Genomic DNA, 27,438 nt, shown 5'->3' with positions numbered 1-27,438 from the left:
TAGATTAGATCAAGCACTTCGACTATTATACAGCGTCCCGTACAAAAGGCAAATACCGGTTATTAATCCTCGATAGCCACGAAAGCCACTACTCGACCGAATTCGAGCGCTATTACCAGCAAAACAACATTATTACGCTCTACATACCTCCACACTCCTCCCACCTCCTCCAGCCACTCGATGTTAGCTACTTTGGGCCGCTAAAACAGGCGTACGGTCGCCAGATCGAAGACTTAATACGTATATATATCAACCATATAAGCAAGCTCGAGTTCCTCTGTGCCTTCCGCGAGGCCTTCTTCGTCTCTATAACAGAGAAGAATATACAGGGTGGCTTTACGGGCGCTGGCCTTATACCGTACGATCCAGAGAGGGTACTTTCTAAGCTGGATATGAAGCTTCGTACGCCAATACCTCCAAACTCACGGCCCGGCACTACACAACCTTGGGTCTCCCAGACACCACACAACCCTCGAGAAGCCAATTCACAATCAACGCTCATCAAGACTCGCATTACTAACCATCAAAATAGCTCCCCAACTTCAATGCTAGCTGCGGTAGACCAGCTTACTAAGGGTACAACGGCTATAATGCACCAGGTGGCTCTCCTTCGTGCAGAGGTCTCTTCGCTCCGTAAGGCCAATGAGGCACTAAGCAAGCGCCGGAGAGCTAAAAAAAAACACGTGTAAGGCTTGGAGGGTCAGTTACTATACAAGAGGCACAGGATCTATTGGATCAGAAGGCCGTGGATAAGGAGGGAGTGCAAGAAACGCAGCCGGATAGTAGTAATGCAGGGGGGGGCTCGTACGAAGGTTCAGTGCTGTAGTGTGTGCGGCAAGCCTGGCCATAATGCGCGCACTTGCCAGGAAGCTGCAGATGCCTCAGATTCAGCTGTTTCTGATGTAATTATAGTTAATTCCTTGTGCTGATGTGGTGTAATTGAGGATAGTATTCGTAGGGTGGTGGAAAGTGGTGCACTCGCTTATATGGTGCACTCGCTTATAATGTACGTTATCTAAAAAACACCCAAAGAGATCATGGAACAAATAAGCCTTCGCAGATGATGACTTGTTGTCAGGTTCTTTTGTGCTGAAGTTAGGAGTAACGCAGCGAGAGACTCAAAATAACAGAAGATACCAAACATGCCACATCGTATTGAATGGTGGATATCAACTTTGATAGTATCGGCTTTTTAATCCAAGCAACTATCTATACCCATCTAAACGAACCTCTTCACTAATCCAAATATTTATCTTATTTTAAAAGATAACCGTTAGGGTTAAAAGTTCTGTTGATGTAAACGACCAAGGGCTCCAAGTGTCTGTTCCAGAAGTGATTGGCAAGAGTACCATCATGTCGATCCAAGCAGAATATCAAAGCAAAAGAGGCCCTTGTAATGGGCAAGATCCCGGACAGACCCAAGGGTGAGCGGGAAGTATGGTTGTCCGTTCCTCGTGAGGTGCGAAGCCTGGTTCGAAGGACTCGAAGTGAGGAGCTGACTGTTCTGTGATGTGGTTTTACCAATACAAACGGGTCTAAATGTGTCTGAAGTTTATAATTGGTGTAATCATGTTCAGGCTGTATAATCACTTCCCATCTCACAGCAATTGAGGCTTACAGGAAAGGACAGGAAAGACACAAAGGTTTTGATATATGATCATGTGCAGCGACATCAAACTTTTTGAAGAAGAAAAAAAAGAATCCCTGAATCGATTGACCACTAACGCCTGAGAATGAAACCATCGGCCTACCTAAGCCACCCCCCTGACACCTTTTCTAGAAAGAGTCAACAAACTCAGTCTGAAACCTCCCCAAGCAACTCATTCAGGTATGCCATCATCTCGAGCGAAGCTCACTCCCACTCATTGCCATCCTCGTTACAAGCCTTGAGCAGACCATCAGCAGCCTGGGCAAGCTCGGGAATGTCGGACTTCTCAGCTATAGAGGGAGGTAAGAAAGAACATGTATCAGTGAAAGATCTCCACGGAAACAGTCGTGTAAAGCCATTTTTTTGATTGACATACCATCCTGCTGAGTCTTGGAGGTCTGCGAAGATACTCACCCAGACTCGATCCTGCAAAGTCCAAAAGGCTTAGTACATTGCGCTTTCGTAGCTTGGAGAATGACCTACCACATGTTCTCAGACAACTCCCTGCCAAAGCGGCAACCCTCGTGAGCACAAGAGAGAAAATCCAGGATGTGCTCGCGCGCAGGCGAGTCGAGCCTCATCCGAGCAAGATCCTTGAAAGTGGTGATGAGCAGCTGTCCCGACCGCGCGGACGAGGGTGCTGTTCCGCTCGGTGATGCGGAGGACCTTGAGTTTGGAAGACTCGATGCTGTTCTTCCAGGTGAAGCCGGCGGTCGGGAACCAGGTTGAACCGTGGCCGGAATGGTGTGAGCCGGGGCTGTGGGATGATGTAGGGGAAGGCATTTTGCTGGTGATTGGTGGTGTTGGAGGTGTTGGAGGTATTGGAGAGTTTGCCCTCTGCCCAGAGTTGTTCTGGATAATGTTGGATATAAGAAGGAGAGGGCTCTGGAGGTTGTTGAGTGTGAGGGGACAAAAGAGGGAGAGAGCGGGAAAAGTAAAAGCATCGCATCCTCGACCAGGAGGACAAGATTCCACCCATGACGACGTCGTCAATTATTGGGAGCCGGTGAATAGCGGGCCTGGGAGATAAGACAGTAGTTGCTCCTGAACAAGTCTATTTGCTCCATAATTGATGTGGTCTTACTGGCTGATCTGGACGGTTGATAAATAAAATAAGACAATAGTTGCTCTTGAAGTGAACAGAAAACTCCAATAGCTCAATAATCAATGGGGTTTTACTGGCTGTCGGCGTTGATGACGACATCAGAGAGTGACCTAACCAGCAAGAGCTAGGATTGCAAGAGCAATAACTGGAAAATTGTGTTTTGGAATCAGATGATAGGGTCTAGAGATTTCGGGTGGAAAAGTATTTTTGCTCCCATTGCCCGGTGTTGATGCTTCCTAGGTAAACAAGAGACTGGAAGCCTGCTGGCGCATCATGAATAAAGCATAGAAAAGTGTAGTAGAAGACGAATGCTACTACTTAGGCATTATAGAAAAGTTGGTTAGCCTGATAATCCGTGATGTTCCACTGGCCATCGTTGTCTTGACATCAGAGCATCCCCCAAGCTGCCCACAGTTCGAATCACAAGAGCAAGTCGAAAAACAGCTTGTTGTCGAAGCCATAACAATACTGACCGTGAGATCGGACGGCAAAATATCTATGCTCCCGCTACCAGACACAGACCGCAAGTTGTCATCAGGAGCAACTGTGATGAGTTGGTATCTCTCTCTCCCCCGGGTTCAGGGGCTCAAGTTGTGATGGAGAAGTTGTTGGGAAGAAAAGACCTTTCGTGTGAGATCTAGCAATAATTAAATACACAACACATGGAAAAAGTATAACTGGTAGCCCTGAGCAATGAATGCTCTTGTGTGCGAGTCACCGCCGGTTTGTTTTGAGGTTTGTGATCAACCCCTGAGTCTTGGCGTGTTGTGGTAAACAACAGACCTAGTTCAAAGTCAGCGGGTCGGCTGTGAGTATTTGCTGGGAGCGGATATGCTAGACTTTTCTGGGCAAGCGCTTCTGTATGGTTTGTTAAGAAGCCAGGATTGGGTTGGTCGGAGTTTGTTTTGGTATTAGGTTGACTGTCTACGGGCCTGCAGGCAGCGGTGATGATAGGAATGCAAATGAGAGTCAGATGTAGTGACATCTCTCAATGGCTACACAAAGACAAACTTTCAAGGAAAACACACCAAATACATTGTACACCATGCTCCAGAGCATGCTAACTACCTACCTTGCCCCTAAACTCCTATCAACAAATTTCAAAACGTGCAAAAAAGAAAACATCACCCCACCTCCTTACCCTTCCCTTCATCATCGTCCTCCTCCCCCTTTTTCTTGTCCTCCTCCCCCTCACCTTTCCCCACCCCCTCAACAAACCCATTCCCAACCTCCAACCCACCTCCCAAACCCAAAACTACCCTCTCCCCCGGATTCCACCCCCCCCTCAACTCCCACAACCTCACCACCCCCCTCTGCCCAACCCTATGCACCCGCCCAAAAACCTGCCTCCCCTCCCTCCTCGTCCACGTCGGTCCCGTCAAAACCAAATACCCCGCCCTCTGCAGATTAAACCCCGTCCCACAAACCCCCGTCGGCGCAACCAGCACATTCGGCGCCGCGTTCCCCACCTCCAAAAACTTGTCAATCACCCTCTGCCTCTCCAGACCAGTCATATTCCCATGAACATAAACCGGCTTCACCCCTTCCGGCTTAGGGTTAGTAAGCCACAGAAACAGCAGAAGCGATTCCGCCTCGAGGGGGGAGAATAAAACCAGCTTTTTGCAGGAGGAGGACTCCCCTGGAATTTTTGTCTTGTCGTTGACCATCTGGGTGATGATGGAGGAGATGGTGGCGAGTTTTGGGGAGAGGAGGGTGAAGGAGAGGAGGTGAGGGAAGTAGGGTGTTTTGGAGGGGTTGCCGGAGGCGGTGGTGAGGAAGGTGGATACCTCCTCGGGGGAAAAGGTGAAATTTGTTGTGGTGCTGGCGATGGAGGGGAAGGTTCCGCATAACCGGAGTTTGAGTAGGAGGTCTGGGCCGGTGGTGGGGAGTTTGAGGTTTGCGGTGGGGGGGATGGTGGTGGAGGCGAGAGATTGGAGGGGGGGGATGTGGCATGAGGGAAGGGTGTGGTCGATGATGTTGACTTTGAGTTTGCCGAGGGAGGTTAGTTTGGTGGATTGGAAGGTGTCGGTTGCTAGGCGGCGAACCATCAGTTGGGTGAGGAGCTTGTCGAGGCGGTGGTAGTATTCGTTGATTTTGGTTTGGGGAAAGGGAGATCTTTGGGTGGTGGAGGTAGTGTAGGAGTCGAAGAGCTTGATGCACTCGTCGAGGTGGGCGACGGTGGCGGATGATAAGGGGTGGTCGGGTTTGCTCCAGATTTGAGGTCGTTCGAGGACTTCAAGGGCAGAGCGGAGGTCGGAGGGGGAGTTCTCAAAAGGTGTGCCAGACACAAAATAAACCAGAGGAATGAGTCGCTTGTTATTGATACTGGAGGTCCTAAGGTGCTTAAGCCAGACAGTGACGCGGTTGACCTCGCCAGTGGAGGCAGCGTATTGGTGAAACTCGTCCAGCATGACGATTCCGGAAGTGAATGTGGTCTTGCTCTTGGCGAACTCGGCAACCAGCTTGTGGATTGACTCCGGAGAGACGACAATGACAAAGTAGCTCTGGGCTGTGGCATTACCACTCCGCAGAGACGCGAGCTCGGCAGAGGTCAACTTGGAGTCCTTGTCAGTCATGTGAATGTCAGTGCCGTAACCACGGACTCTGATGACCTTGCCGTCCAGTTTGGTCTTTGCGTCCTTGACCATGGGTCCGCAGTTTCTTGCCGGCGCAATAATGACATTGGGTCCATCGGGAAGGCGATCAGCCAGGTTTCTGGTAAGTTCGTTGTAGCAATAGCATTTGAACTCCCATTTCTGATCATAAGGGCAGGATCGAGCACCTTTTGAGTTCTTGGCGTTATGTTTGTTAGCCGGTCCTTTCTTGACAGCTTTCCCCTTGGCCGATGGACTCCAAAACTCAGTAACATCAGCCTTACATCGCCGAAGGTTGTGAGCCAGAAGGAGGACACCAAACATCTCTTGTGTCTTTCCCAAACCTTGCTCATCCGCTAGAAACCCACCCCTGACATCATTCAGAACAAAATTGAGGAGATTGTAGACGCCCATGATCTGGTAGTCGAACAAACCAACAGTCATGCCGGGAAGTTTTTTGACGGGAACACGGGTGCTGTGAGTGGCCGAGGACGCCTTGATGGCGAGCTGTCTCCTGTACTCCTCCGCATGGACGCCGAAGAATTCAAGACAAGAGTTCCATTCGCGTTCCGTATCGCCATCATTATAGGCCCCGAGGCTGTCATCAATGACATCACGGTAGTTTGCGCCGTAATCCGGATCCTCGGTGGTAGTGATCTGGTAACTGTCCACATTTGGCTCAGCCTTTTCGTCATGTTTCTCGGGAGAGGCACGAGGGTTCGAGATAATCGGTGATTCAGTGGTTGCGATATAGAATGTTTCGGTAGCAGACACAATGCTCGTGGTAACGCTTCTCGGGGAGCTGGGGGGGGTGTTTTCAAAGAACCTGTCGGGAAGAAAATACCAAGGACTGATGACCTCGTGGGTATACTCTCTCTTAGACAGAAACCCCGGCTTAGTAAGACCGGTAGGATATTTGGCGTGGCGCTGACGGAACTTCATGTCCCAGTACTCGCTCTCTGTGATGAAGTCGAGCTCAAGAGCCATCTCAGGAAAGTCATCCCAGTCTGAGAAATTCGGCTGGTCAGGTTCCTCAAGTGACTCCTTGGAGGGTGGTGGTACTGCTGACAAGACCGCTCTGTTGTATTCCTCCTCCTCGGTAGTATTGGATGGCTTGAGGGAGGAAGAGGGCTTGTCTGTGACGGGTGGCTTATCACTCCCTCCAATTCTCCAAAGATCATTGGGGAGATCTTCCAGATCAGGTCGAAATTCCATCTCGACATATCGATCATCTTCTTCGCTGCAAGCAATCTGAATCAGTATTTGTTCCCAGTCAGATCTATATTCCAGATCCTTCTCCTCGCCATTCTGAATGACAAAGAGCTTGTGCAGGATGCGATCATAGCCAAGCTGTCGGTTCATTCAATTCTTGAGGCGTGCAAAAGACTTGGGTAAGGGTTCTTGTCCGGTTCTCGAGCTGTTCATAGTTGATATCTGCTACAGTGTGTAACAGAAAGCATTCAACAGGCTTGTCGGATGTGTCATCGCGGTAAAGGGGGTCACTTCCAGAGCGAAAAAGAGTGGTAAAGAGGCTTGTGGTCTGAAAACCAACTGATATCGTGATTTGCTTCGTATTAATACAAATATTCACTGGATGAGGACTGTACCGAACAATTCCAGTCCAAAAGAACCATGCTCATCTGCAATGGTGGCGAGCTGAAACAATCCAACTGGAGGCACCACCCAAAATGTCCTTGAGCTGGAGTCAAAGAACCCCCCACTAAGCCCTTGTGAGATTGTCCAAACAAAGGAAGCCCCGTGCTTCTGTACTTAGTACCAGGCCGCAACATCTTTGTTATGGTCTTTTTACACTTAGTTCCGATACTTGAGGTCAGGCGTCAGCCCAGGAATAGCATCCAACCCTAGAGACATGGTCAGCATTGCCCGTGCAACGTCATTCTGGAACTGGAAGAGAGGTAGAAGCTTACAGCCATCAATCTTCTCGCGCACATGGAGAGGGCCTATGCATTGGTTTCCCGTGGCTAAGCTCTGAGACTTGAGCTGTGGGCACCTATCGCAATTGGAGTCCATGGCAATTTGCAAAGCATTGTCTTTCCAGCCAAAAATATAATCACCGTGATTTCCGAACCCAGTCTCGTCGCCCTGGCTCCAGACAAATGGCTGGCTGCCATCTTCGGGCCATAGGTCCTTTGCATTGAACTTGGATGTGTCCCAAATAACTTCAAAGAAGAGCTGTGGAATCTTGACGGGGTGAGATGCCGGGCATGGGCCATTGTTCTCGAAGGTACCAGATGCAGGGTAGGCAACATGTGCCATGTGGTCGGGCGTATCGAGATTCTTGCCATCCCAGCAAGTTGGAAATCGGACATTTGACATGATTCCTGCCGGGCAAGGCCGCTTGGGCATATCGAGCGTCTCTCCAGTGCGGGTCAGAATGTTTTGCAGACATGTGTATGTAAGTTGTCGGAATCTCGAGGCTTCTTCGCGGGTGCGGTATTCTTGTTTGCCGATCAGCATTCGGAAACCAGGTCTGAAAGCCGTGACGGTGCCCGGCCCCCCACGGCCAGTGAAGAAGGGCGTGTAATAGACCGTCATGCCACCATTGGCAGCTTCAAACCCCATATTTGGCTTTTGCGGCACCCGAATAAACGACCCATTCCGAGCACGGAAGTAGAGGATGGCTGTCCAGTAATTGGAAAAGTCGTCGGCGAAGGTGCAAGTGGTGCATGTCGCCTGAGAGGGAGGTGGTGTTGCTGGATCCATCGTGACGTTGAATGCATTCTACCAACTAGTCAGTCTTTGCTTTTATTCGAGGGGGGGTATCAGGACCAACATACGCCTCCGACGATTTGGTGAAGATGTGGAGATGGAGCCATTCCAGGATTGACCAAGCTAAGGGGCACAGATTCGTGGTCAGTCTGGGATCGTTAGGTATTTAACGAAACGAGGGGCTCACGGGTCAAGTCGCTCAACCACGAGCTGCGAGCATGAGAAGCGTAGCAGGGCGCTTGCCGTCGACGCTGTCAGCGCCACGGCCGCAAGGAAACGTATGTGCATGTTGGAGGTGTCGCGACTCAGTCTCTGTTGTTGTCCATATCAACAACGACAAGAATGAAAGAGTCAGAAGGCATGGCTAAATGTCATGGCCAAGGGGACAAAGTTTGGTGATGTCGCCGCTGGAGGTGTGCTAGATTCATTTGAAATTTTTGGCTGATCTTGTCTATTTTGGAGGTCAATATAGAGAGGTCGTCTAACTTGGAGCCGGTACTCCAAGGCCAGTCATCTGATTGATGGATAAGTTTGTCGGCATGGCTGCTGCCGCATTGCTTCTCGGCACTGGGGAGTACCGGCAAATGAGTCCAGGAAGAAATAGATTCATAGCAAATGGGGCTGATAATTGCTTGCATATAGTTGCCTGTCCGGATCCCGGATCTGTGCCGAAACTGGGGTGAGCTTGGTTCGCCAATTGTGGTCTATTTCGTAAGCTTGGAGATCATGAAAAGACAAGACAAACCTGAACAAAACGTCCAAAGCTTATTAGTTGAAAATAAATGTGGTTTGTGCGTTTTGTACGAGCGTGCCTGCCTGAGAGGTTGAGGACTCCTTCCCAACTTCAAGCTTTCAGATAGGCAGCAGTCCATGATTGGGTCGGCTGTATGGAGCGGAACTTTCCGCACACACATCTGCACTTGAATATTTCTACACTGTCGTTTTCATTTTCCGTGGTCTATTTTCCAAGCAACATCACACAGGCCACGAGATATCACGACGTTGACGACCTCGAGAGATCAACTCGACTAATACAGTTAAGTCATCAGCCGGTTGGCAGCTGCTCACCTGAGATACGATAACCAACCTCCACTACACAGTCCCAAAAATCCCCCCTTATGCGCAAGATTGCAATCCTTCATTAAACATCGTGTTCGGTATGCACACGATGCACACGCCGTCGAGAATTCGTCGCAGCAAAATCCCAATTGGTCGTGCTGCATCCAAGACCTCACTAATTAATGGCCTGTGCGTGAACACCTCGCAGAACGCCAAGCCATTTGGACACCACGCTTACGGAAAAAGCACAGATGCTCATCACCGACCACAGTTGCCCTACAGCGTGTGATTCATCCCAAGACGAAACGTTGAACTGTCACTCGTTGGATCGCCGCCGTTGTCGTTGCATTAACGTTCCCGCTGTCATCCACCTCCAACGATGTCCGAGAACAGAGCCTCCCCAAAGATCCAGGGGTAATAAACGGGCAATGTGAGACGAGAGTCCAAGCTCCGACACTTACACGCCATGCCCCGTGCTCCACCACACCTTTCTTTCTGGGGAACATCGCGCACAGCATTGGCGGCCCGCGAATACGCACGTGTGGAGTTGGTGTCGTGCTTGGTGGGACGCCTGTCCTTGTCATTTGCAATCTTTGCTTCCATTTGTCCTCAACCCTGCAAACAGCTACGTAAATCACGCAGGAATCGGGTTAAGGTAGCTACAGAAGGGGACTTTTTGGGGGAGGGGGTGATGGTATGCTACATACCATGTGTCGATCGTCCGGCTGCTGTGGGATCGCCATCAATCGTCTCGTTTTTTGTTCGCCGTCCTCGGGTTGTGGGAGAGTCCGGGGAATCCATGATATGAACGGCTCACCCAATATCTCGGGCAGCCATCCCGCCTTGCCCCAGATTTTTCTCCCCGAACTGGCTTTCTCTTGTTGATCGTTCCCCCCTTGCACCCCACCCACTGGCAGATGAGGCAGCCGTTGAGCGGAACCGCCGTCGTCGGGTAGTTTGTTGTTGTTGCTGTCCTCGCCGTTGCCAGCGCCATCTTCTGCGAAGCTGGCGTGCTGCGACTCTGATGTCGCACTTTACTGCCACCATAACGACGACCGACTTGACGTCATATTCCCATGAGCCCACGACAACGCATGGCTCGACCAAGGTAGCACGGGGTGAGGCGGAAACGCCAGGGTTCAAGGTCAAGCAGACGGTGGATTATGGGCACCAGATCAACTTTACCATTTGGTTTTTGACTGCCTTGTCGGCGGCCTTTCTGGCACTGAGGGTGTACTCCAAGTCTTTGAGGCATCGAGGGTTGTGGTGGGATGATCATGTTCTTATTGCTTCGTGGGTGAGTGGTGCCCTTTCCTATCCCCTACCCAGCAGCTATCTGACAATGCCACAGATAGCACTTGCCTTGTCTTGTGCCTTCGTCTCCGTCTCTGTCACCTACGGTTTTGGTCGGTCACTCTCGCTCTTCAACTTCAAGAACCTCAACATCTATCTGTTATACTGCAACTTGGCCGGCACCTTCTCCATCTTGGCCGCTTGTTGGAGCAAGACCTCGTTTGCCATCACCATCTTGCGCATATCAAACGGATGGATGAAGTGGCTGGTCTGGTTCATCATCGTGACGGTTAACCTCTCGCTCGGGGTGGCGATTGCGCTCACGTGGGGGCAGTGCACGCCAATTGCAAAGATCTGGCAGCCAAATCTGGAGGGAAGTTGCTGGTCCAAGCATTACCAGGTTAGGTATAACATCTTTACAGCCAGTAAGTCGAGTCTCCGATTGCACCAAAAGAAGGGACTTACGTTTGGCTGACATGCTTTCAGTCTACTCTGGCGCAATGGATATTGTTCTCGCCTTGCTCCCCTGGAAGATCATCTGGAAGCTCACCATGAACAAGAAGGAGAAGTTTGGCGTCCTCGTCGCCATGAGCATGGGTGTTTTTGCCGGCGTCACCTCCATCATCAAGATAACACAGCTTCCCTCCATCTCCGACGCGTCGTTTACCGAGTCCACGACCCAGCTCGCCATTCTGGCCGCAGCCGAGGGCGCAATCACCATCGTTGCCGCTTCGATTCCTATACTCCGCGCTCTGCTCAAGCACAACGGGCCCCCGCCCGGCCCGGCAGAGTTTTATCACGATATATACACTGGTTCTTCCAACGCGCAGGGCACAGGTCGCAGCTCGACGGTCATCAGCTCCCAGGGACATCGTCGCAATGAATCCAGTTGGAGCCGGGCGAGTCGAGTCAGCAGTAACAAAGAAACCAATGTCGGAGGTTCTTCTGGGCGGCCGGGAAGCAGGTCAGGGTCCGTCATCAGGTTGTCACGACTGTCGAGGTTTAGTAGGTTCAGTGCTGGGATGTTTAACCCGAATGGGTACCCCAGTGGGAGTAGGGGGTCGTCGATACGGGGCTCCATATCGAGGAGCAGGAGTAGGATACGATCGAGGAACCAGAGCACGAATTCTTTCGGGAGTGACGAGGCAGGGGATGAATTTGAGCCGCCGCCTGGGAAGATCATCCAGACGGAAGAGGTCAGCGTGGAGTATGAAGTGAATGACAGGATAGGGATGCCGAGTGTGCCGTTTCCAAATAGGCCGATGCCGGATGATCTGCCGGATCTGCCTATGCCAGCGGCAGTGCAGATGACTACGGCACAGGTGCAAGAGCAGACATTGCATCATTATCATCAAAGGATGGACTCTGTGCCGAGTGATAGGCAGTGGATGGGGGCAGCGGGGAGAGTTGTGTAGGTTCGCATGGGGCATGAGTTTCGGGGTCTTCGTTTTGGTTTCGGGTTGGGAACGGTTGGTAAGGGAAGGTTTGGAGCATCTTGCATTCGTCTTGGTCGTTCTTTCGTTTTTGTTTTGGGTGCGGACGGTCATGACCTTGGGATACCCGGTTTATTCATGTTGCGAGCGTTGATTATGTGTAGCGTTGAGGTTTGGGATGGGGTCGCCTGTTCGAAATATTATGTCGTTTAATCAATGATGTTTTTTTCTTGTTGCCTGCGACTTTTGTGCGGACTGCCCTGGCATTGAACTGGCAGCTGTTCTTGTATCAGATAGTACGAGGTTCCTGTGAACCCAAAGCTTTGAGACCAGTCCACTGGTTATGAACCATGATGATGAAAATAAAAATCAATTATCAGATGATGAACTTGGTGAGGTCGATTGCCGAGGTAGTCAATAATAGACTGTGAGAAGAAAAAAGGGCAAAACGCTCACGGGCGTTGGCCGGTTACGAAAACCCAGAGGTTTTAACCAAGAATCGAACGGTGGGTGTCTCGGGGCTACGGGGCTGCGATGAGCCCCGGCGGGGGACAGCCCCAATACCCTGGCCATTTGACCACGAGGGTGTTGTGGAGGGTGCTGGGGCTGGTTGAATGATGTGTTTTTGACCTGGTATATAAACCATGATTCTGCCCCTGTGGACCGCGACTGTCTTTGCATCATTACTGTCATCGACTTTTTCTCCAACTCCCCAATGACTTCTCCAACTCAGGTAAATTTAACATTCTAACCAAACTCTATCTCACAACCTCCCCTCCTTTACCAACCCCTCCCTCACCCTCTCATACCTCTCCTCAGCATCCCTCTCCGAATCAAAATCCAGTATCCACCCCTCCCGCTTCAAATGCAACACCTCCGGCTCCTTCCAAATGACATCCCAATCCGCCTTATGCCACTGCTCCCTCGTCGTAACCCCAGTCTTTTGCACCCGATGCACCCGCTCATACCTCAAACCCTCCCACACCCTCACCGCCTCCTTCACCTTTGTCCCATCCCCCTTGATCCTATCAAGACAAACCGCCAGCACCACCCCATCCTCCATAGCCTGACTCGCCCCCTGAATCGACGTCGGCAAAAAAGGGTGCGCCGCGTCCCCGACAAGTATCGTCCTCCCCTCCGGTGAGACAAACGTAGGCAAGGGATCGCGAAAGACAAGCTTATAGTCAAACAGTTTCTCCTCGGGAGTAGCCTTGACCAGTTCCTTCACGACCGGATCCCAGTTTTGGAGGAGCGAAAGCGCGGCTGGTTTCGAACCGGGGAATTGCCATGATTCGGATATGTCGGATGTGTCGACGTGGGTGCACACCCAGGAGATTTCTTTGCCGTTCTTGATGCTCGCCGCTAAAAAATGGACGTCGGTGCCGATCCAGGCGTTGTGGGTGTCGCCTCTTGAGACGAGGTGGGATGTTAAGGGGGAAGAAAAAAAAGAAAGGGGGGTGGGGAACCAAGACCGGAAGACGGCGTAGCCTGAGGGGAGGGGGTGGTCTTCTTCCCCAAGGATGAGGGTTCTGGCTTTGGAACGGACGCCTTCGGCTGCGATGACGAGGTCTGCGGTGTGAGCTTCCCCTGAGGAGGTGACAACCCCTGCGTGGGACGGGGTTTCAAAGTATTTTGTCACTGTCACCCCCAACCGGATGGGGATCCCGAGGGAGAGGGCGTGGGAGTAGACTAAAGAGTGGATTTCCCCTCTGTGGCCGTTTATTCTCTCACCCCAGGCGAGGTGTTCTTCTTTGAAGGATTGGGTTGTCACAAAACGGCCGGAGGAGTCGTGGAAGTGGACTTGGTCGGCTTTGTGGATGATGGGGGAGAGGAGGTCGGGGAGGTTGCCCCAGTTGGCGAAAATGCGGGAAGAGTTTTGGCCAAAGGAGATTATGTCGCCTAGGGGGGCGAGGGAGGGGGATTTTTCGAAGAGGACGAGGTTGGTGAGGCCTTTGCGGTGGCATTCGATTGCGGCGGTGAGGCCGGCGAAACCGGCGCCGATGATGATGATGGAGAGCGGGGGGGAGGAGGGGGGTGTCATGTTGGGGATGGTCCATTTTCAAGCGGAGATGAGGGAAGGATGGTGGTTTTAAGAGCAGTGATTGCTGACATTATACCTTGGTGATGGATGGGCTAATTAACAAGTACCGAGAGATGGTGCTGGACATTGCAACTGCATGCTATTACCCCGCATGAGATTAGGTTGGATCACCACTCAGTGCCTCGAGTTGGAGTCTGTCGGCGCCGGGTATTGATTTGCAGAAGCACGTCAGCCGGGATGTGAGCAAAAGCCAGAGAAGATTTTGATATGACCAGATTTCTGCCCTTCTGTCATCGTACTGTGGTTGTTAAAGCCTAGAGGGCAGCCCTGTACCTTTGCCATACATCCCCCCAGAAGTGACGGTCCAGACTATGATACCAGTATATGATGCATCTTAGACTACCTGTATAATCAAGACCTGGTCTGGTTGACCGTTAGGCCAACAGCTTCGACGTCGTCGTTGGCGGAGCCCGGGCAGGTCACGTGCGGCTGCAACCAAAGCGGTGCGATTCTGACTGCCGTTGCAATTCGGGGAATTGATTGGCTCTGACGGGCCAGGCCGGACAGGGATCGACGCCAGCAAGGCCGAGCTCCCCACCTTTTCTTTCCAGCCACGCGCCTCATGCGAACGTTTTCAACCACATCAGCCTTGAACGCCCTGAGCCACCATCAAGTTTGATACCTCACTAACTTTTGCGCAAACGTCGTCTTTCGCTGCTCTCTCTCTCTCTCTCCCTCTCTCTCTCTCGCTCTGTATTGTGTCTGCTTTTTGCTCTTGCTACCCTGTTCCTTTTTCTTCCTCTTTCCTTTGTCTAGTAGGTATACTTGTCCCGACGCCCCGACGCCCATCATCCCAGCGCCTTCATTATCCCCAGAGGGTCCACCAAGCAGCCTCGAAAGACATCTTCTCCACCCACACACACAATCCTTCCCTCTTTGGCCTTGTCACTGGCCTATCGCGACGACAACACACAGCGCGCTCCACAGCACAGCGCCTCTCTCTCAATCGCAGAGCTCAGTTTTGCCTTTGATCCAAGCTCAAGATCTCAGCGCTGCCTTTTTCGTCTCGTTCCTCTGCCTGCCGCTGGCCTTTCCGCAAAACCACGTCACGCGGCACCTGATCTTCTTCCATTCTTCCATCCCCAACCTCCAAAGCATCAATTGATGCGCCTTGCGACACCGACACAATGTCAGCACCATGTACGAATATTCAGGAGCTTTTCCACCCCATGCCGCTCTCTTTGCTGACCCGTTTGCTTCCAGTGACGGATGAGGAGACCACAGAGTACAGCCGAATCATTGACGGCATCCTCGCCGCCGCCGACCTCCAGACAGTTACCAGGAAAAAGATTCGCCAAGGACTAGAGGCTGCGATTGAGAAGGATCTGAGCGATCAGAAAGTGCGTTTACTCCTGGTCCCGGCGCAAAAGCTGGCACTGGTTTCTAACTTTGTGCCCCTCCACTAGGAAGCAATCAAGAAGCTCATAGAAGCGCGTTTCGACGCCGTATCCGCCAACAATGCCGATGCAACGCCTCCCGAAACGAATGGTTATTCTCCAGAGGATGGAGGCGAGGATGGAGAGATCCAAGTCTCGCTGCAGCCAGCCAAGAAAAAGGTGAAGCGCGAGAGCTCCAGTGAGGATGCCGACCGTCGCCTCGCCGCCGAACTTCAGGCTCAAGAGAACGCACTTTCAAGAGCCCGTGTCACGCGCGGAGCTGGCACCACGAAACCAAAAGCAAAGCCCAAGGCCAAGGCTGCCAAGAAAAAGAGCGCCAAACGCGTGAGGTCCGATGATGACAGCGAGGTCGAGGACGGCGAGGAAAAGCCAAAGAGAAAAGCCGGAGGAGGCTTTCAAAAGCCATTTAATCTCAGCGAGGCTCTTGCGGATGTGTGTGGCGAGCCACAGGTACGTTCCTTGCTCCCGCTACCCCTCGTACGTCCCCCACATTAACGAATAAAACAGTTGTCGCGCCCACAGGTGGTCAAGAAGCTCTGGGACCATATCAAAGCCAACGAGCTCCAGGACCCCAACGACAAACGCAACATTAACTGTGACGAAAAGCTGAGGGCTGTCTTCAGGCAGGACAAGATCAACATGTTCTCCATGAACAAGCTCTTGGGCAGCCAGCTCTACCCCATCGAGGAGGCCTAGAGGCGGACATGTTTTGGATTTTTTTCTTTTCCTTGTGAGGCAGGCGGGGCGCGCATTGCATATCGTCCTGAGATTGATCTTATTTCTCTTGGCTCAGGATTTATGCCTCGTTTATGGCTGGCATGGATACGGTTGGGCGTCTCGTGTTTACTTTACGGCATATTTCAGTCTTGTTTCTTTTTCACCGCGGACGACTTCGATCTTGGCCTGTGCTTTACTCGTCAGAGGGTTGGCTCACTGGATTCTGAAGGTTGAATGGGACGCACCAGGCATAGGATGGTTAACGGGATTGGAGCACAAATACTTTTTCCGGCGTCGTATGGATCTGGCGCTTGGCTCACATTCCATGGTCTTTGTTTACACCCCTTCGAGCCTGATTTTCTATGATTTGTTGAAGCGGAAAATAGCGACAGTTCAGCGGGACAAGCTTGGGGATCACATGGGTACTTTTGGACGTGGTAAAAACATCCGGGTCGGGCGTGCCTGAGTGGAACAACCGTTGAACTGTGTCGGGGGTTTGTTGCCGCCATTAGTAGGGTCAATGGCCAGCAAGGAGCAGGGAGGTGCTCTGAACATTGGCCATCTTGTTTACATGAATTAACATAGTGCTAATGTGGGAAGCGGTTGGCTTGAACAAACAGAGGATATGATGTTCATTATCGGCAGGGTGCATTTCTGTGATATGGCGGCTGTACAAGTGCCACACCACACCACCAACGATGTTGCTGCGCCATGCCCTGGGACTCCCTCCTCTTGGTTCATCTGAATAGATATGATTAATACCTGCAGGCTGCAGGAGTGGGAGTGACTCTGCAAGGCTGAACTCCAGTCTTCCCCCAGATTACACTACCAAGGCTGTGGTTGGGTGAAGCTTTCAGGGGCAGAGCCCAGGCGAGTGACACATTCGCCGACGGTGGTTGGGGCCAATCAGGAGCCGGGTCAAACGCCGGTTAGATCCGTTTGAGACCCGCTTGGCGGAGCACCCCTCCAATGACGCCAATGAAACCCCAAAAAGTTGAGCAAACGTGGAATCTGCGGGAAGCTTTGAAATGCATGAAGCTCTCCTCGCCGCCGGCCTTCAAAGTACTCGCCCCCCCACTGTCTCTCTGTTTTGATTCTCGAACTCGACCTGCATACCATCTCGTCGTGATTGCGATTGCCTTCCTGCTCTTCTCCTGCACCTACTTTGTACCTCTCCGCTCCATATCTAAAGCAGAACAGCACCAGCTCCGATAGACATCCGGCCTGGAAGACCCCGCGATTTCCAGATATCTGTCGCAGCGAGTCAAGCTCCGGACATCGATTAGAACCACCCTCGATCCAATCCTTATAGACACCTACCAGACCGATATGGCTGACGGAGCTGCTCCTACTGGCGATAACCAGGCATCCAGCGGACCTAGAGGCGACGGCAATAGAGACAGAGGCAGAGGCAGAGGTCGTGGCGGTAGGGGCCGTGGGAGGGGAGACCACTCTCGTGGTAGAGGGCGTGGTAGTGGAGGAGGACGAGGAGGAGGCGCCGGACATCACCGTACTGGAAACACGGCCACCACAGATCCAGCTTCGCAGGAACCAAAGAAGGCCCCCAACTTCAAAAAGACCGAGGCTCTAGACGGCCAGGCCGACGACAATGCCGAAACTTGCTTCATTTGCGCCAACCCCATCACCCATTTCTCTGTTGCTCCCTGCAACCACACCACATGTCACATCTGTTCTTTGCGGTTGAGAGCGCTCTACAAGAGCAAGGATTGTCCCCATTGCAGGGTGAGAAGCGCTAGCGTGGATGATTTGGGAGAACATGAGCTAACCTACCTGCGCAGACATCATCGCCATATGTTATCTTCACCGATGACGGAACCAAGCGCTTCGAGGACTACACGGCCAAGGATATTACCAGCACAGATGACAACATTGGTATCAAATACGCCGGGGAGGAGATTGTGGGAGATACCATTCTTTTGCTGAGGTTTAATTGCCCGGATTCCGAGTGCGACTTTGCTGGTCTGGGCTGGCAGGACCTGCATCAACACGTCCGCAATGTGCACCACATGAAGATGTGCGACTTGTGCACACGGAACAAGAAGGTCTTTACACATGAGCACGAACTGTTTGCGGACAAGCAGCTCACCGAGCATATGCGCCACGGCGACGACAAGCCCGGCGCGGCCGACCAGACCGGCTTCAGGGGACATCCGCTGTGCGGCTTCTGCGGAGCTAGGTTCTACGATAGCGACAAGCTGTATGAGCATTGCCGCAACAAGCACGAGCGGTGTTTCTTGTGTGATAGGAGAGATTCAAGGCAGCCGCATTATTTCCTCGACTACGACGCACTTGAGCAGCATTTCAAGAAGGATCACTTTCTTTGCAACGATCGGGAATGTCTGGAGAAGAAGTTTGTTGTGTTCGAGTCTGAAATGGATCTCAAGGCCCATCAGCTTTCTGAGCATGGTGGGTCTGTAGGAAGCGGTAGAGATGCGAGGAGGGTAGACATGTCCAACTTTGACTTGCGCCAGAGATATGAGCAGGAGAGAGGGGCTCCTAGGGGCGGAAGAAATCAAGAGCGTCGGCGTGCGCCCGACCCTGCCAACGAGCCGATACCTGCCAGCTCCGCCCAGCCTCTGCGAAGAGATGAGATTGCCTTTCAGCGTCAGATGGCGATACAATCCGGCGCTGCTAACCGGGCACCGCCACCTGGCCCTGCTCCCGGCCCGTCTCGACCACCACCTCCAGCCATCGCAGCCGCTCGTGCGGCTGCCGCTGCCACCGCCGCACCCATCGACGCCATGGAAAACCTCTCCATAACCGACTGGTCATCTCTCACCCAGGAACAACGTGCCAGCTTGGCCCGCCACAACGCTGTCGTCGAGCGCGCGTCTAATCTCCTTGGCAACAACGAGAACAAGATTGCCACTTTTAGACAATACATCTCCAACTACAACCGCGGAAGCATGAACCCAACCCAGCTCATCGACGCCTTTGCTTCGTTGTTTGCCGACACCTCCTCCGACACGGCGTTGGGGACCCTGGTGAGGGAAGTAGCAGAGTTGTTTGAAGACAAGAAGAAGGGAGAGGCTCTCCGCGCGGCGTGGCAGAACAGGAGGGCGAGAACGCAGGACAGGGAGGAGGAGTATCCTTCCCTTCCGGGATTGGGGGGCATGCACGGCGCTACTACCTCGACGACGGGGTGGGCGACGGCTGCGGCGCCGACGAGAGTCACGCTTCACAACAATGGCGCTGCTGCTAACTCGAACCGGGTGTTGAAACTGAAGAATAGCACTAGGAGAGGGAGTGTGGGTAACGCGTCGGTGATGTCTTTTGCTTCGGCGTCGAGCGGTGGGGGGGGTAGGGGTGTTGCTGCTTCTTCGGCAGCTGCATTTCCTGCTCTTCCTTCTGCGTCGAGACCTGCACCGGCACAGCCAAGTTGGACCGCTGGGGGGAGCAGCGCACCTCCGGCACCGAAGACCACGACTGCTAGTCACGTTGGGACGGGAGCGGTGAAGAGGGGGCCGCCACCGCAGACGAACAGTAGTGATGCTTTTCCTGCTTTGCCTGCTGCTCCGAAGCCAAAGACGACTATTTTTGGGTATGGGAGGGGGGTGGTGAGGAGGGATTTTGGGGTGAGTAGGGATACTGGATTTAGCTGGGGTGGTGGTGGTGGTGGTGGTGGTGGTGGTGGTGCGGCAAGTGGAAGTGGGAAACGCGGGAGGGGCAGGTGAGGAGGTGCAGCAGCAGCAGGATGGTGGGCAGGGAGGGCAGGGGGGTAAGGGGAAGAAGGGGAAGAAGCAGGTTTTGGCTCATTGGGGCTGAGATCAGGTTGTAGGGAGGGGAGTTGTTAAGAGGGTGATATAAGGTTGACATTGCATATGGGGGTGTTTACGGTATGTGTGTGTAGCGTTTTTGCATCTGTAAGATAAAAAAAAACAGCCATTTTGTCTTGTTTTATGTGACCACCACCTAGTTGCTTCTGATATTTGGATACATATACATGGTCATTGATATAGTATGTTTCTTTATAAACAACAAACTTGATCAACTCTAAACATCAAAATAGAGAGGCAGATCCTGGAAGCCAAAGACATATTACATAAACCTTCAAACTGTGCTACAAAAAAACATTCATCAAAACCACCTCATACTTAAAAAATCACTGCACCACACACTCCCCTCCCCCAACCCCCAACCCCAGTCACTACGACCCCCTAAGGCACCACAACCTCAGGCTCATAATATCCCCTGAACCGATTCCCCTCCCAAGCCCCAATCTCCCAAACCACATGCCAGCACTCGAGCAACAACATCGGAAACCTGCTCGACCAAAACTGCATGTACCCCTCCGGCAAGCTCCCCACCATCTTCTTGACATTCTCGGGCATATCCTCATAATGATTCTTTTTATTCCTCAACGCCCTCAACAAATCAAGCATCTTATCCCCCGTATACTTCCTCTGCTTGCCCAAACTATCCACAAACGGCTGCGGCAATTTCTTCAAAAAGTTCTGCCCTAGCCCAATAACCTCCTTGCTGCTCGCCTCCAGGGTAACAAGCGATGCAGAAGGTGGATCACGCGGTTCTTTTTCGAAGTGGTCAGAGACGTCGCACAAAAAGTCGAGGCGTTTCTTGGGGTCCCAAAAGAAAGGGTGGCCCATGACTTGCTTGGCTGTGGGGCGCTCCTTGGGGTCCGGGTTGAGCATCCAGTCGATTAGATGTTCTGCTTCGGCGGTTCTATCGCCCAAAACGCTGAGGTCCTTGAGGCTTTTGGTGCCCTTGCGGATGTTGACCTCGCGCATGAAGCGGTCGCCGCAGTCGTAGGGGTGTTTGCCGCGGGTCAGCATGTAATAGTACACCAAGCCCAGCGAAAAGATGTCAATAGCACGAGTGACGCGGCGTGTGGACGACGGGGTGCCCTCCGGACCGGTGGCGTTGGACGTGGAATGGAAGCTGGAGCCCGGTTCGGCGAGAGCCATGGGGTGCGCGTGCGGTGGTGCGTCGTCGTCGATCAGAAGCTCGGGAGCGCGCCAGCCTGTGGTTCCTGCAGCGTGGGCGGTGGTGGCACCAAACGAGGACTGGGTGCCTTCCAGCTTCTTGCATAGACCGAAATCAGAGACCAGAATGCGCGGTCGGCCGTTTTTGCCCATGTTGACGAGGATGTTTTGAGGCTTGAGGTCGCGATGGACGATGCGCAACGAATGCAGATGGCTGATGCCATTGGCGATTTGCAAGAGGACGTTCTCCATGTGCATCTCGCCAGCTCTCGCCAGGGCGAGGTGGTTGTATGGTTTGGTAATGACATCGGCCAATGACGCCTCGCACAGCTCGAGGGCAATGTACAGAAACGAAGCACGCTGTTGCTGGGCAAAGTATCGAATCACTGTTTGGGTTAGCCACTAGCGCAAGGACAACAGCGGCAAAGAGTAAAACGTACCGTTGTAGTTGTCATCACTCTCGCGCAACAGCTTCGTTTCCTGGCTGGCAATCTCGTGAAACTGCACCAACATACGCTTCACAGCAACGGCACGGCCATCCCACTTGCCAGAAAAGACAACGGTACCATTGCTTCCTGTGCCCAGCTGATCGGCTTCGTTGACCTCGAGCCCGCCCATTCGAATGATGGAGCCGGAAACCTCGTCAGTGTTGCCGGAGACAGTCAAAATATCAGGCTCCAACGTCGGTGCGGGACGAAGCTGCTTCGCCTTGTTGACAGCCTCCTCCACGGACTCCTGCGGAGGGTCGTCATCTCGAGATCCTGAATTATCACCCTGCTCCTTGCTACCGTTTCCTTTTTGGTGTTTCTTACCACCACGACGGCCTCTGTGCGCCTTCTTCTTCTTAGGAGTTTCAGCAGCAACAGTGGCACCGTCAATAACGGGGTTGGACGTGGGTGTGGACGCATCCAAAGCCGCAGGCTCAACGAGAGCGGGGACAGCAACGGGGACGGGTGTGGCGTCGCCGCCCGAAGCCACAATAGGTGTCTCGAGCTCTTCCTTTGGTGCACTGGGCTCGACTGGGACCGCCTGTGGGGCAGCAGCCTCCGGAGTCGTCGGCAGCTCTTCGATTTGAGGACTCGGTAGCACCTTGACTTCGAATTCGGGGTGGTGCGTCTTGGACGTCTGGCCATTCAGAAACCACTTGCGAATCGAGTCTTTGAAGTACACCGCCAGAAACAACAAGACGATGAACATGTTCTGAGGGCTGAACAACTCGGACACGGTGGTGTTGCCAAACTTGTCGATTTGCTCCTTTGCCGCGTGCAAAATGTCAGTGGACGCCGGTTCAGCCGGGGACAATGACTGAGGGACGTCCATGTTGGGAGGAGACTCGATGCCCTCATGCTTGGGGGGCGCGTCGATCAACAGAGGCAAGCTGGCGACATCCTTGAAGGGGAGACTGCCGGGCTGAGCGACGGGGACTTGATGGACGCCAACCAGAGCCTTGGACATTTGGAGTTCGTTGGGCCTGTCAACGGCTTTCCACCACTCTGCTTTGCCGATCTGTGCCGCCGGGGCCTGTGAAATCAAGGGATAACGGCTTTTGGACATGGCGTACCAACTGCCGGTCCCAGTTTGGTTGAGTAACACTTTTTCATCGTCGAAATCGGTGTTTTGCTGCCCAGGCAGTGGAGGATGGGGCAGAACAACACGGCGTGGCTTCTCGCCCGGTTTTGATTCCCCGCGCTGCAAGACATCAAAGACGCGAGCGATGGGCGAGTCGAGCGTGGACATGAACAACTGATCTGCCTTGCTGGAATACGCGATTCCGAAGAAACGCCCGTCGGGAGCACCGGTGATGTACGTTTGGTCCCTGCTGAACTGGTTCTGCTGGATCAGATCCCTGTCGCGAGTATTGGGGCCCCATTCGCTGTACTTGAGAGACGCAATGGGCCCGCTTCCTACACGGTGAATCACGACGGTGTATTCAGTGCGTCCCAGGGTGATGGTACCGCTGTGGCATGCCTCGTCCTCGTCGGTGAGGGCGTTCGGTTTGTAGCAACTCTCGTTATCCACCTGGTTGACAAAAACGCCACCAGAGCCGACCTCTTCCATGATGGCGCCTGTTGCGGCGTTGAAAGTGACCATGGTGGTTTTCTTGTCCCCGGTGTACATGATGCCCTCGTCCGGGTCACTGAGCGGGGAGAGATCTTCCACCACCTTTTTCATGGTCCAGGGCATCTTGGCGAGGCCGGTCCCTTCTTCGTTTGGCCTCCACAGATAGAGCTCCCCGTCGCGGGTGGGCTCCACCACCCATATGTAGTGATCAATGGGATCAAAGTCTTCGTCAAGAGCGGAGCGGTTGGTACGAAAGTGACGGGTCTCGATCATGGGACTACCGGCCTTGAAGTGCCAGCGCTCCACGCCGGTTCTCCTGTCGCTGGCGTAGAGATCCCCATCGACGGTCGCCAGAAGAACAAAGTCTTCCACTTCCCACTCCTCCAGACGCCGCGCAATATGCTGCGAGAGTCCAGCCCCACGGTTGGGGATGTCTTTTGATGGAGGAGGTGCTCGAACGGACAGGTCGGAGGAGTCCGGAGCAAAAGCTTGGGCGCGCACATCGTGAGCATTGTAGATGTTGTTGGTGTCGGTATCGCGGGATGGTGACAGCACGTCGGGCTCCCGGGTGACGGTGTTCTTGCGCCGTGCGTGGATGGCAGGCGTTTCGACGAGGGGCTCGGCCGTCAGGGCGGTTGAGGCTATGTTTTGAGCGACATGCTGGTGGTCGCCCTCGAGGGGAGATCGTAACCGGTCTGGCTGACGCTGATCGTGGCCCGAGTGCTGCTGCTGAGCATCGGCCAACTGGAGCAGAGGCAGGAAGATTACGGCGAGGGTTGCCCAGGTGTATTTGCGCTGGCCAGGAGGCCGTCGCAACATGTTGGGGACGTCAACGCGACTGACTCGGGGGTCGGTGTTGCTGCACGGCCGTCGAGGGTCGAGGTCGAGAGTGGATTCGGTCTACTGCAGGCGACCGACAACGGAGGAGATCGACTTGTTTGATCAAAGCTGGTAAAGGTCGTCGGCGTCGCTGTGTATAACACCTATTCAGTATGATGGCACGATGGGGAGCAAGGAGGAGCAAGGGCAAGGAGTAAGCAAGGTGAGGAGCGGGTGGAGGGCTGTGGAAGCAATAAATGGAAGCAATTGGACACGCAAGAATGGCCCTGTTCCGGCTCGCCCTTCCTCGCCAAGAGCTGTTGACATGGATGTTAGGGCACGGGAACGAAGTGGGGTCCGGTTAGCGACAGCCCTCCCCTGAAGTTATCAAGTGACATTTTCACCATCGTGGAGCAAAAACATTGACAAAGGAGCACCTTGATGACCTCGCTGTGATTTGATCGAGCATTTTGATAGCTTTTGAACTGTAGTTCGAGTCTATATTAGAGCCACAGAAACTAATTTGCTGGTCATGCGTAAGCCTACGGCTTCACCACCCCGACGTGGGCGAGGAAGTTAACGCCTTTGCTGAAAACAACCTAGCCAGGCAGCCGGTTCTGGGATGTCAGGAAACAGTAGGAAGCTTGAATTTGAACAGATCTCGTATCTCGATCAAAAAACACCAGCACATATAAAATCTATGCCTAGCAATTCACTCAAGTCACGAGTCTTCCGGCAAGTCAGATGAGGGAGCTCCAGTGCGTGTAAGTGAAGAGTGACGATGGAGCAACTCAAATGTACTCCTCTAACAATTTTGAAACAGGCTGTGCGTCAATCTCTGCCGATGATTGGACAACCCGCCAAGACACTTGGTTACAAGTACCCCTCCATCAACAACAACAGCACAATCTGGTGCAATCTTCTGGCCGCCCTTGGGCTGGAGAGAGCGAGAGAGAGAGAAAAAAAAATTGGCGACGGCTAAAGTCATCCAAGTCGGACGCACACCATCTCGACCATCACACAGGCACAGGACACAGGACAAATTGTCCACTGCAGAAAAGATAAAGTAGACGTTCAGGAAGCCCGGTTCCTTGCGTCACAGTGCACTCCGCAAATAAGGGATGCCTATCCGTACCGTGTTCTGTCTGCTGTGGACCAGTCTACGAGACGAGGAAGGGTCACCCTTTCATCAGCCCACACTCACTTTTCTTTAACCTGACATTCGACCACCGACCGCTCTTTTCAGCTGATGGTTCAGTAACTGGTTCACCGAATATTGAGATATCTTCAGGTCTTTTTGCAACAATTATTTGTTGTGCGACTTTGGGAATCTCGGACACTTTGATGACCACTTGCCCCTCCTTTTTTTTGTGCCCCGATTGATGATTGATCAGCAGACCAGACCTACGTACACAACCGCACTCGCCCTCGCATTTGTTGATCCTCTCTTTTTCGTTCCTTCTTCGGCCGGCCGGCCTAGTCTGTCTCTATTGAAACCCCTTTTGGGAACATGTGGATATCAACTGATCAGAGCCTTTCTCTCCCCTCCCTGGTTTCAGTTGTGCCACAGCATGGCGGGCTCTGCCGCCGACGGTGCCTTTTTCTTTTCCTTGTTTTGGAGGGCTCTTCGAATCCCGCTTCTCTCCAACGAGGGAGAACAACGAGACGTGGCTTATTCGGCCTGACAATAACGATTGGTTTCTGTATGCAACCCTTCTTATTGGCTCCTCAGCGCCGAAAATGCTGCCGAAAAGTACCATCTTCGAGTCGGCTGGTGTTTTTGGTCACGTCCCGGGCTCCACCCATCCGGAACCCAAGGCGGTGCGGATAGATTGGGGCGGCGTGGTTGCATGATATTAAAAACTACTACAAAACAATATCGCGGACATTCCTACAGTTTCGCAGCCTTTCCATCCTCCAACATCTTGGTCTGCACCTTGTAAATCTTGAGCAGCTGCCGAACCGCCAAGTCAAGCAGGACATCCTCCGACCCTCCCGGAATTCTCGTCCCCGGAACCTCTCGGTAGAGCACTGTGTGATGGGTAGAAAAACAAGTCAGCATTACCTCATTCAGTCCGTCAACTTGAAGACAGAAAAAACTCACTCTCAGCAACCATTCCCTGCCCCGTAGTGGTGAACCCATTGCCCCCAAACAACAACACCGCCGTATCAGCACACTCCCTGAACACAATCCCCGCCTGCGCCTTCAGCAACGCCGTCATACCCCCCAACTTGACATCCGCCTCCTCCGCCGGCAGTCTTGTCATCCAATAAGCAAAATGCTCCACCCACGCAGTCAAACTCTCCAGCAACGCGCCCGCTTTCGCCAGCCGGTGCCGCACCACGGGCTGTTCCACCAGCGGCTTTCCAAACGCCTCCCTCTTCATGACGTACTCGAAGGCCGCGCTGAGCGCCACCCGAGCCTGCCTTGTCGTCCCCGTGGCGACGGCTAACCTCTCATGGTTGAAATTGGTCATTATGTACTTCATCCCGTGGTTTTCCTTTCCAATCAGGTTCTCAACCGGGACTTGCACGTCGTCCAGCTCGATGAAAGTAGTCCCGGCCGAGATTTGTCCCGCGACTTTGAGACGGCGCATGTTAACCCCGGGGTAGTTTTTGAGCGGGACGACAAGGAGGGAAATGCCTGCTGCTCCCGAACCGGGGGGGCCGGTGCGGACGGCCATGGAGGCGTAGTCGGACCAGATGCCGTTTGTGATCCATTTCTTGGTGCCGTTTATAATGTAGTGTTGTCCGTCGGGGGATTTCTTGGCCGTAGTCACGATCCCGGCCACGTCGGAGCCGGCCTCGGGTTCTGTGATGGCGATGCAGATTCTTTTTCTGCCCAGGAGGATGTCGGGGACGATTTTTTCTTGGAGGATGGGGGAGCCGAACTTGAGGATGAGGGGGAGGCCGAAGGCGATGCCGGTCGTGAGGGAGCCTGGGGGGCCGGCGAGGCCGGAGCGGACCATTTCGTCGCTGTAGATGTAGCCGTGAAGGGAGTCAAAGTCTTCTACTTTCAGGCCGCCGAGGAGGGTGTGGATGCCGAGTTTTTTGAGCCAGGCTGCGGGCAGGGGGGCGGGGAGGGCGGGGATGAGCATGTGGTGGTTGGCAAAGGTGGAAAAGACGGATTCGGGGACGGTGGCGGTGGGGGATTGCTCGGATTCGACGGCGAGGGAGTGGAGGTTGGAGGTGATGAAGGGGCGGATGGCTTTGGCCCATTGGAGGTGGGAAGGGGTGAAGTAGGGGGAGGGGAGGCCCATGAGGGCTGGGGGGTCGGAGAAGGGGATGGGGGCTTTGGAGGTCATTGTGGTGTTGACGATATGGCAAATCACGGGCGAGTCAGGTGATGTGAGTAAATGAAGCAAAATTGTTCAAGGCGGTGGGTATGGTGAACATAAAGGAAAGTATATGTAGCATCGTAGTCCCCCGCATTTTGGAGGCGATCACCAACCGTATGAACGTGATTGAGCCTCGGTTCCCCTGCCTTCTCCGCACGCCCTGGCAGCTGCGTTGGAGATCA

The 27,438-nt window shown here is 53.2% G+C and overlaps 8 protein-coding genes across 8 annotated transcripts; 3 read left to right on the top strand and 5 right to left on the bottom strand.

The window, feature by feature from the left end:
• Positions 1 to 3,877: 3,877 nt before the first annotated feature.
• QC764_504310 (uncharacterized protein) lies at positions 3,878 to 6,709 on the bottom strand (the record flags this gene model as incomplete). Its single annotated transcript, XM_062947687.1, has 1 exon — positions 3,878 to 6,709. One exon carries the CDS (start codon positions 6,707 to 6,709, stop codon positions 3,878 to 3,880), a length of 2,832 nt encoding a protein of 943 aa, XP_062798915.1.
• A 450-nt stretch (positions 6,710 to 7,159) lies between these two features.
• On the bottom strand, positions 7,160 to 8,847 carry QC764_504300 (uncharacterized protein; the record flags this gene model as incomplete). Its single annotated transcript, XM_062947686.1, has 4 exons — positions 8,265 to 8,847; positions 8,146 to 8,200; positions 7,276 to 8,089; positions 7,160 to 7,209 (listed from the first exon to the last, which is right to left on the bottom strand). Exons 1-4 carry the CDS (start codon positions 8,363 to 8,365, stop codon positions 7,160 to 7,162), a joined length of 1,020 nt encoding a protein of 339 aa, XP_062798914.1. The 5' UTR covers positions 8,366 to 8,847.
• Positions 8,848 to 9,014: 167 nt separating this feature from the next.
• Positions 9,015 to 12,301, top strand: QC764_504290 (uncharacterized protein). The gene is made up of 3 exons (XM_062947685.1): positions 9,015 to 10,433; positions 10,488 to 10,854; positions 10,916 to 12,301. Exons 1-3 carry the CDS (start codon positions 10,161 to 10,163, stop codon positions 11,842 to 11,844), a joined length of 1,569 nt encoding a protein of 522 aa, XP_062798913.1. The 5' UTR covers positions 9,015 to 10,160; the 3' UTR covers positions 11,845 to 12,301.
• A 324-nt stretch (positions 12,302 to 12,625) lies between these two features.
• QC764_504280 (uncharacterized protein) lies at positions 12,626 to 13,903 on the bottom strand (the record flags this gene model as incomplete). The annotated part of the gene is made up of 1 exon (XM_062947684.1): positions 12,626 to 13,903. The coding sequence occupies one exon, from the start codon at positions 13,901 to 13,903 to the stop codon at positions 12,626 to 12,628; it is 1,278 nt and encodes a 425-aa protein (XP_062798912.1).
• Positions 13,904 to 14,472: 569 nt separating this feature from the next.
• QC764_504270 (uncharacterized protein) lies at positions 14,473 to 16,766 on the top strand. The gene is made up of 4 exons (XM_062947683.1): positions 14,473 to 15,103; positions 15,167 to 15,303; positions 15,370 to 15,810; positions 15,868 to 16,766. The coding sequence occupies exons 1-4, from the start codon at positions 15,091 to 15,093 to the stop codon at positions 16,054 to 16,056; spliced, it is 780 nt and encodes a 259-aa protein (XP_062798911.1). The 5' UTR covers positions 14,473 to 15,090; the 3' UTR covers positions 16,057 to 16,766.
• Positions 16,767 to 16,923: 157 nt separating this feature from the next.
• On the top strand, positions 16,924 to 19,772 carry QC764_504260 (uncharacterized protein; the record flags this gene model as incomplete). Its single annotated transcript, XM_062947682.1, has 2 exons — positions 16,924 to 17,820; positions 17,877 to 19,772. Exons 1-2 carry the CDS (start codon positions 17,407 to 17,409, stop codon positions 19,770 to 19,772), a joined length of 2,310 nt encoding a protein of 769 aa, XP_062798910.1. The 5' UTR covers positions 16,924 to 17,406.
• Positions 19,773 to 20,228: 456 nt separating this feature from the next.
• On the bottom strand, positions 20,229 to 24,213 carry IRE1 (bifunctional endoribonuclease/protein kinase ire1). The gene is made up of 2 exons (XM_062947681.1): positions 21,479 to 24,213; positions 20,229 to 21,424 (listed from the first exon to the last, which is right to left on the bottom strand). Exons 1-2 carry the CDS (start codon positions 23,916 to 23,918, stop codon positions 20,256 to 20,258), a joined length of 3,609 nt encoding a protein of 1,202 aa, XP_062798909.1. The 5' UTR covers positions 23,919 to 24,213; the 3' UTR covers positions 20,229 to 20,255.
• A 1,056-nt stretch (positions 24,214 to 25,269) lies between these two features.
• On the bottom strand, positions 25,270 to 27,389 carry QC764_504240 (uncharacterized protein). Its single transcript, XM_062947680.1, has 2 exons — positions 26,023 to 27,389; positions 25,270 to 25,949 (listed from the first exon to the last, which is right to left on the bottom strand). Exons 1-2 carry the CDS (start codon positions 27,221 to 27,223, stop codon positions 25,810 to 25,812), a joined length of 1,341 nt encoding a protein of 446 aa, XP_062798908.1. The 5' UTR covers positions 27,224 to 27,389; the 3' UTR covers positions 25,270 to 25,809.
• Between the last annotated feature and the right edge of the window lie 49 nt (positions 27,390 to 27,438).

Source organism: Podospora pseudoanserina, chromosome 5 (assembly GCF_035222485.1).
Source record: "Podospora pseudoanserina strain CBS 124.78 chromosome 5, whole genome shotgun sequence".
Lineage (NCBI taxonomy): Eukaryota > Fungi > Ascomycota > Sordariomycetes > Sordariales > Podosporaceae > Podospora > Podospora pseudoanserina.
Note: the sequence above shows the minus strand (reverse complement) of the source record. Positions and strands in the feature narration are given on the sequence as shown.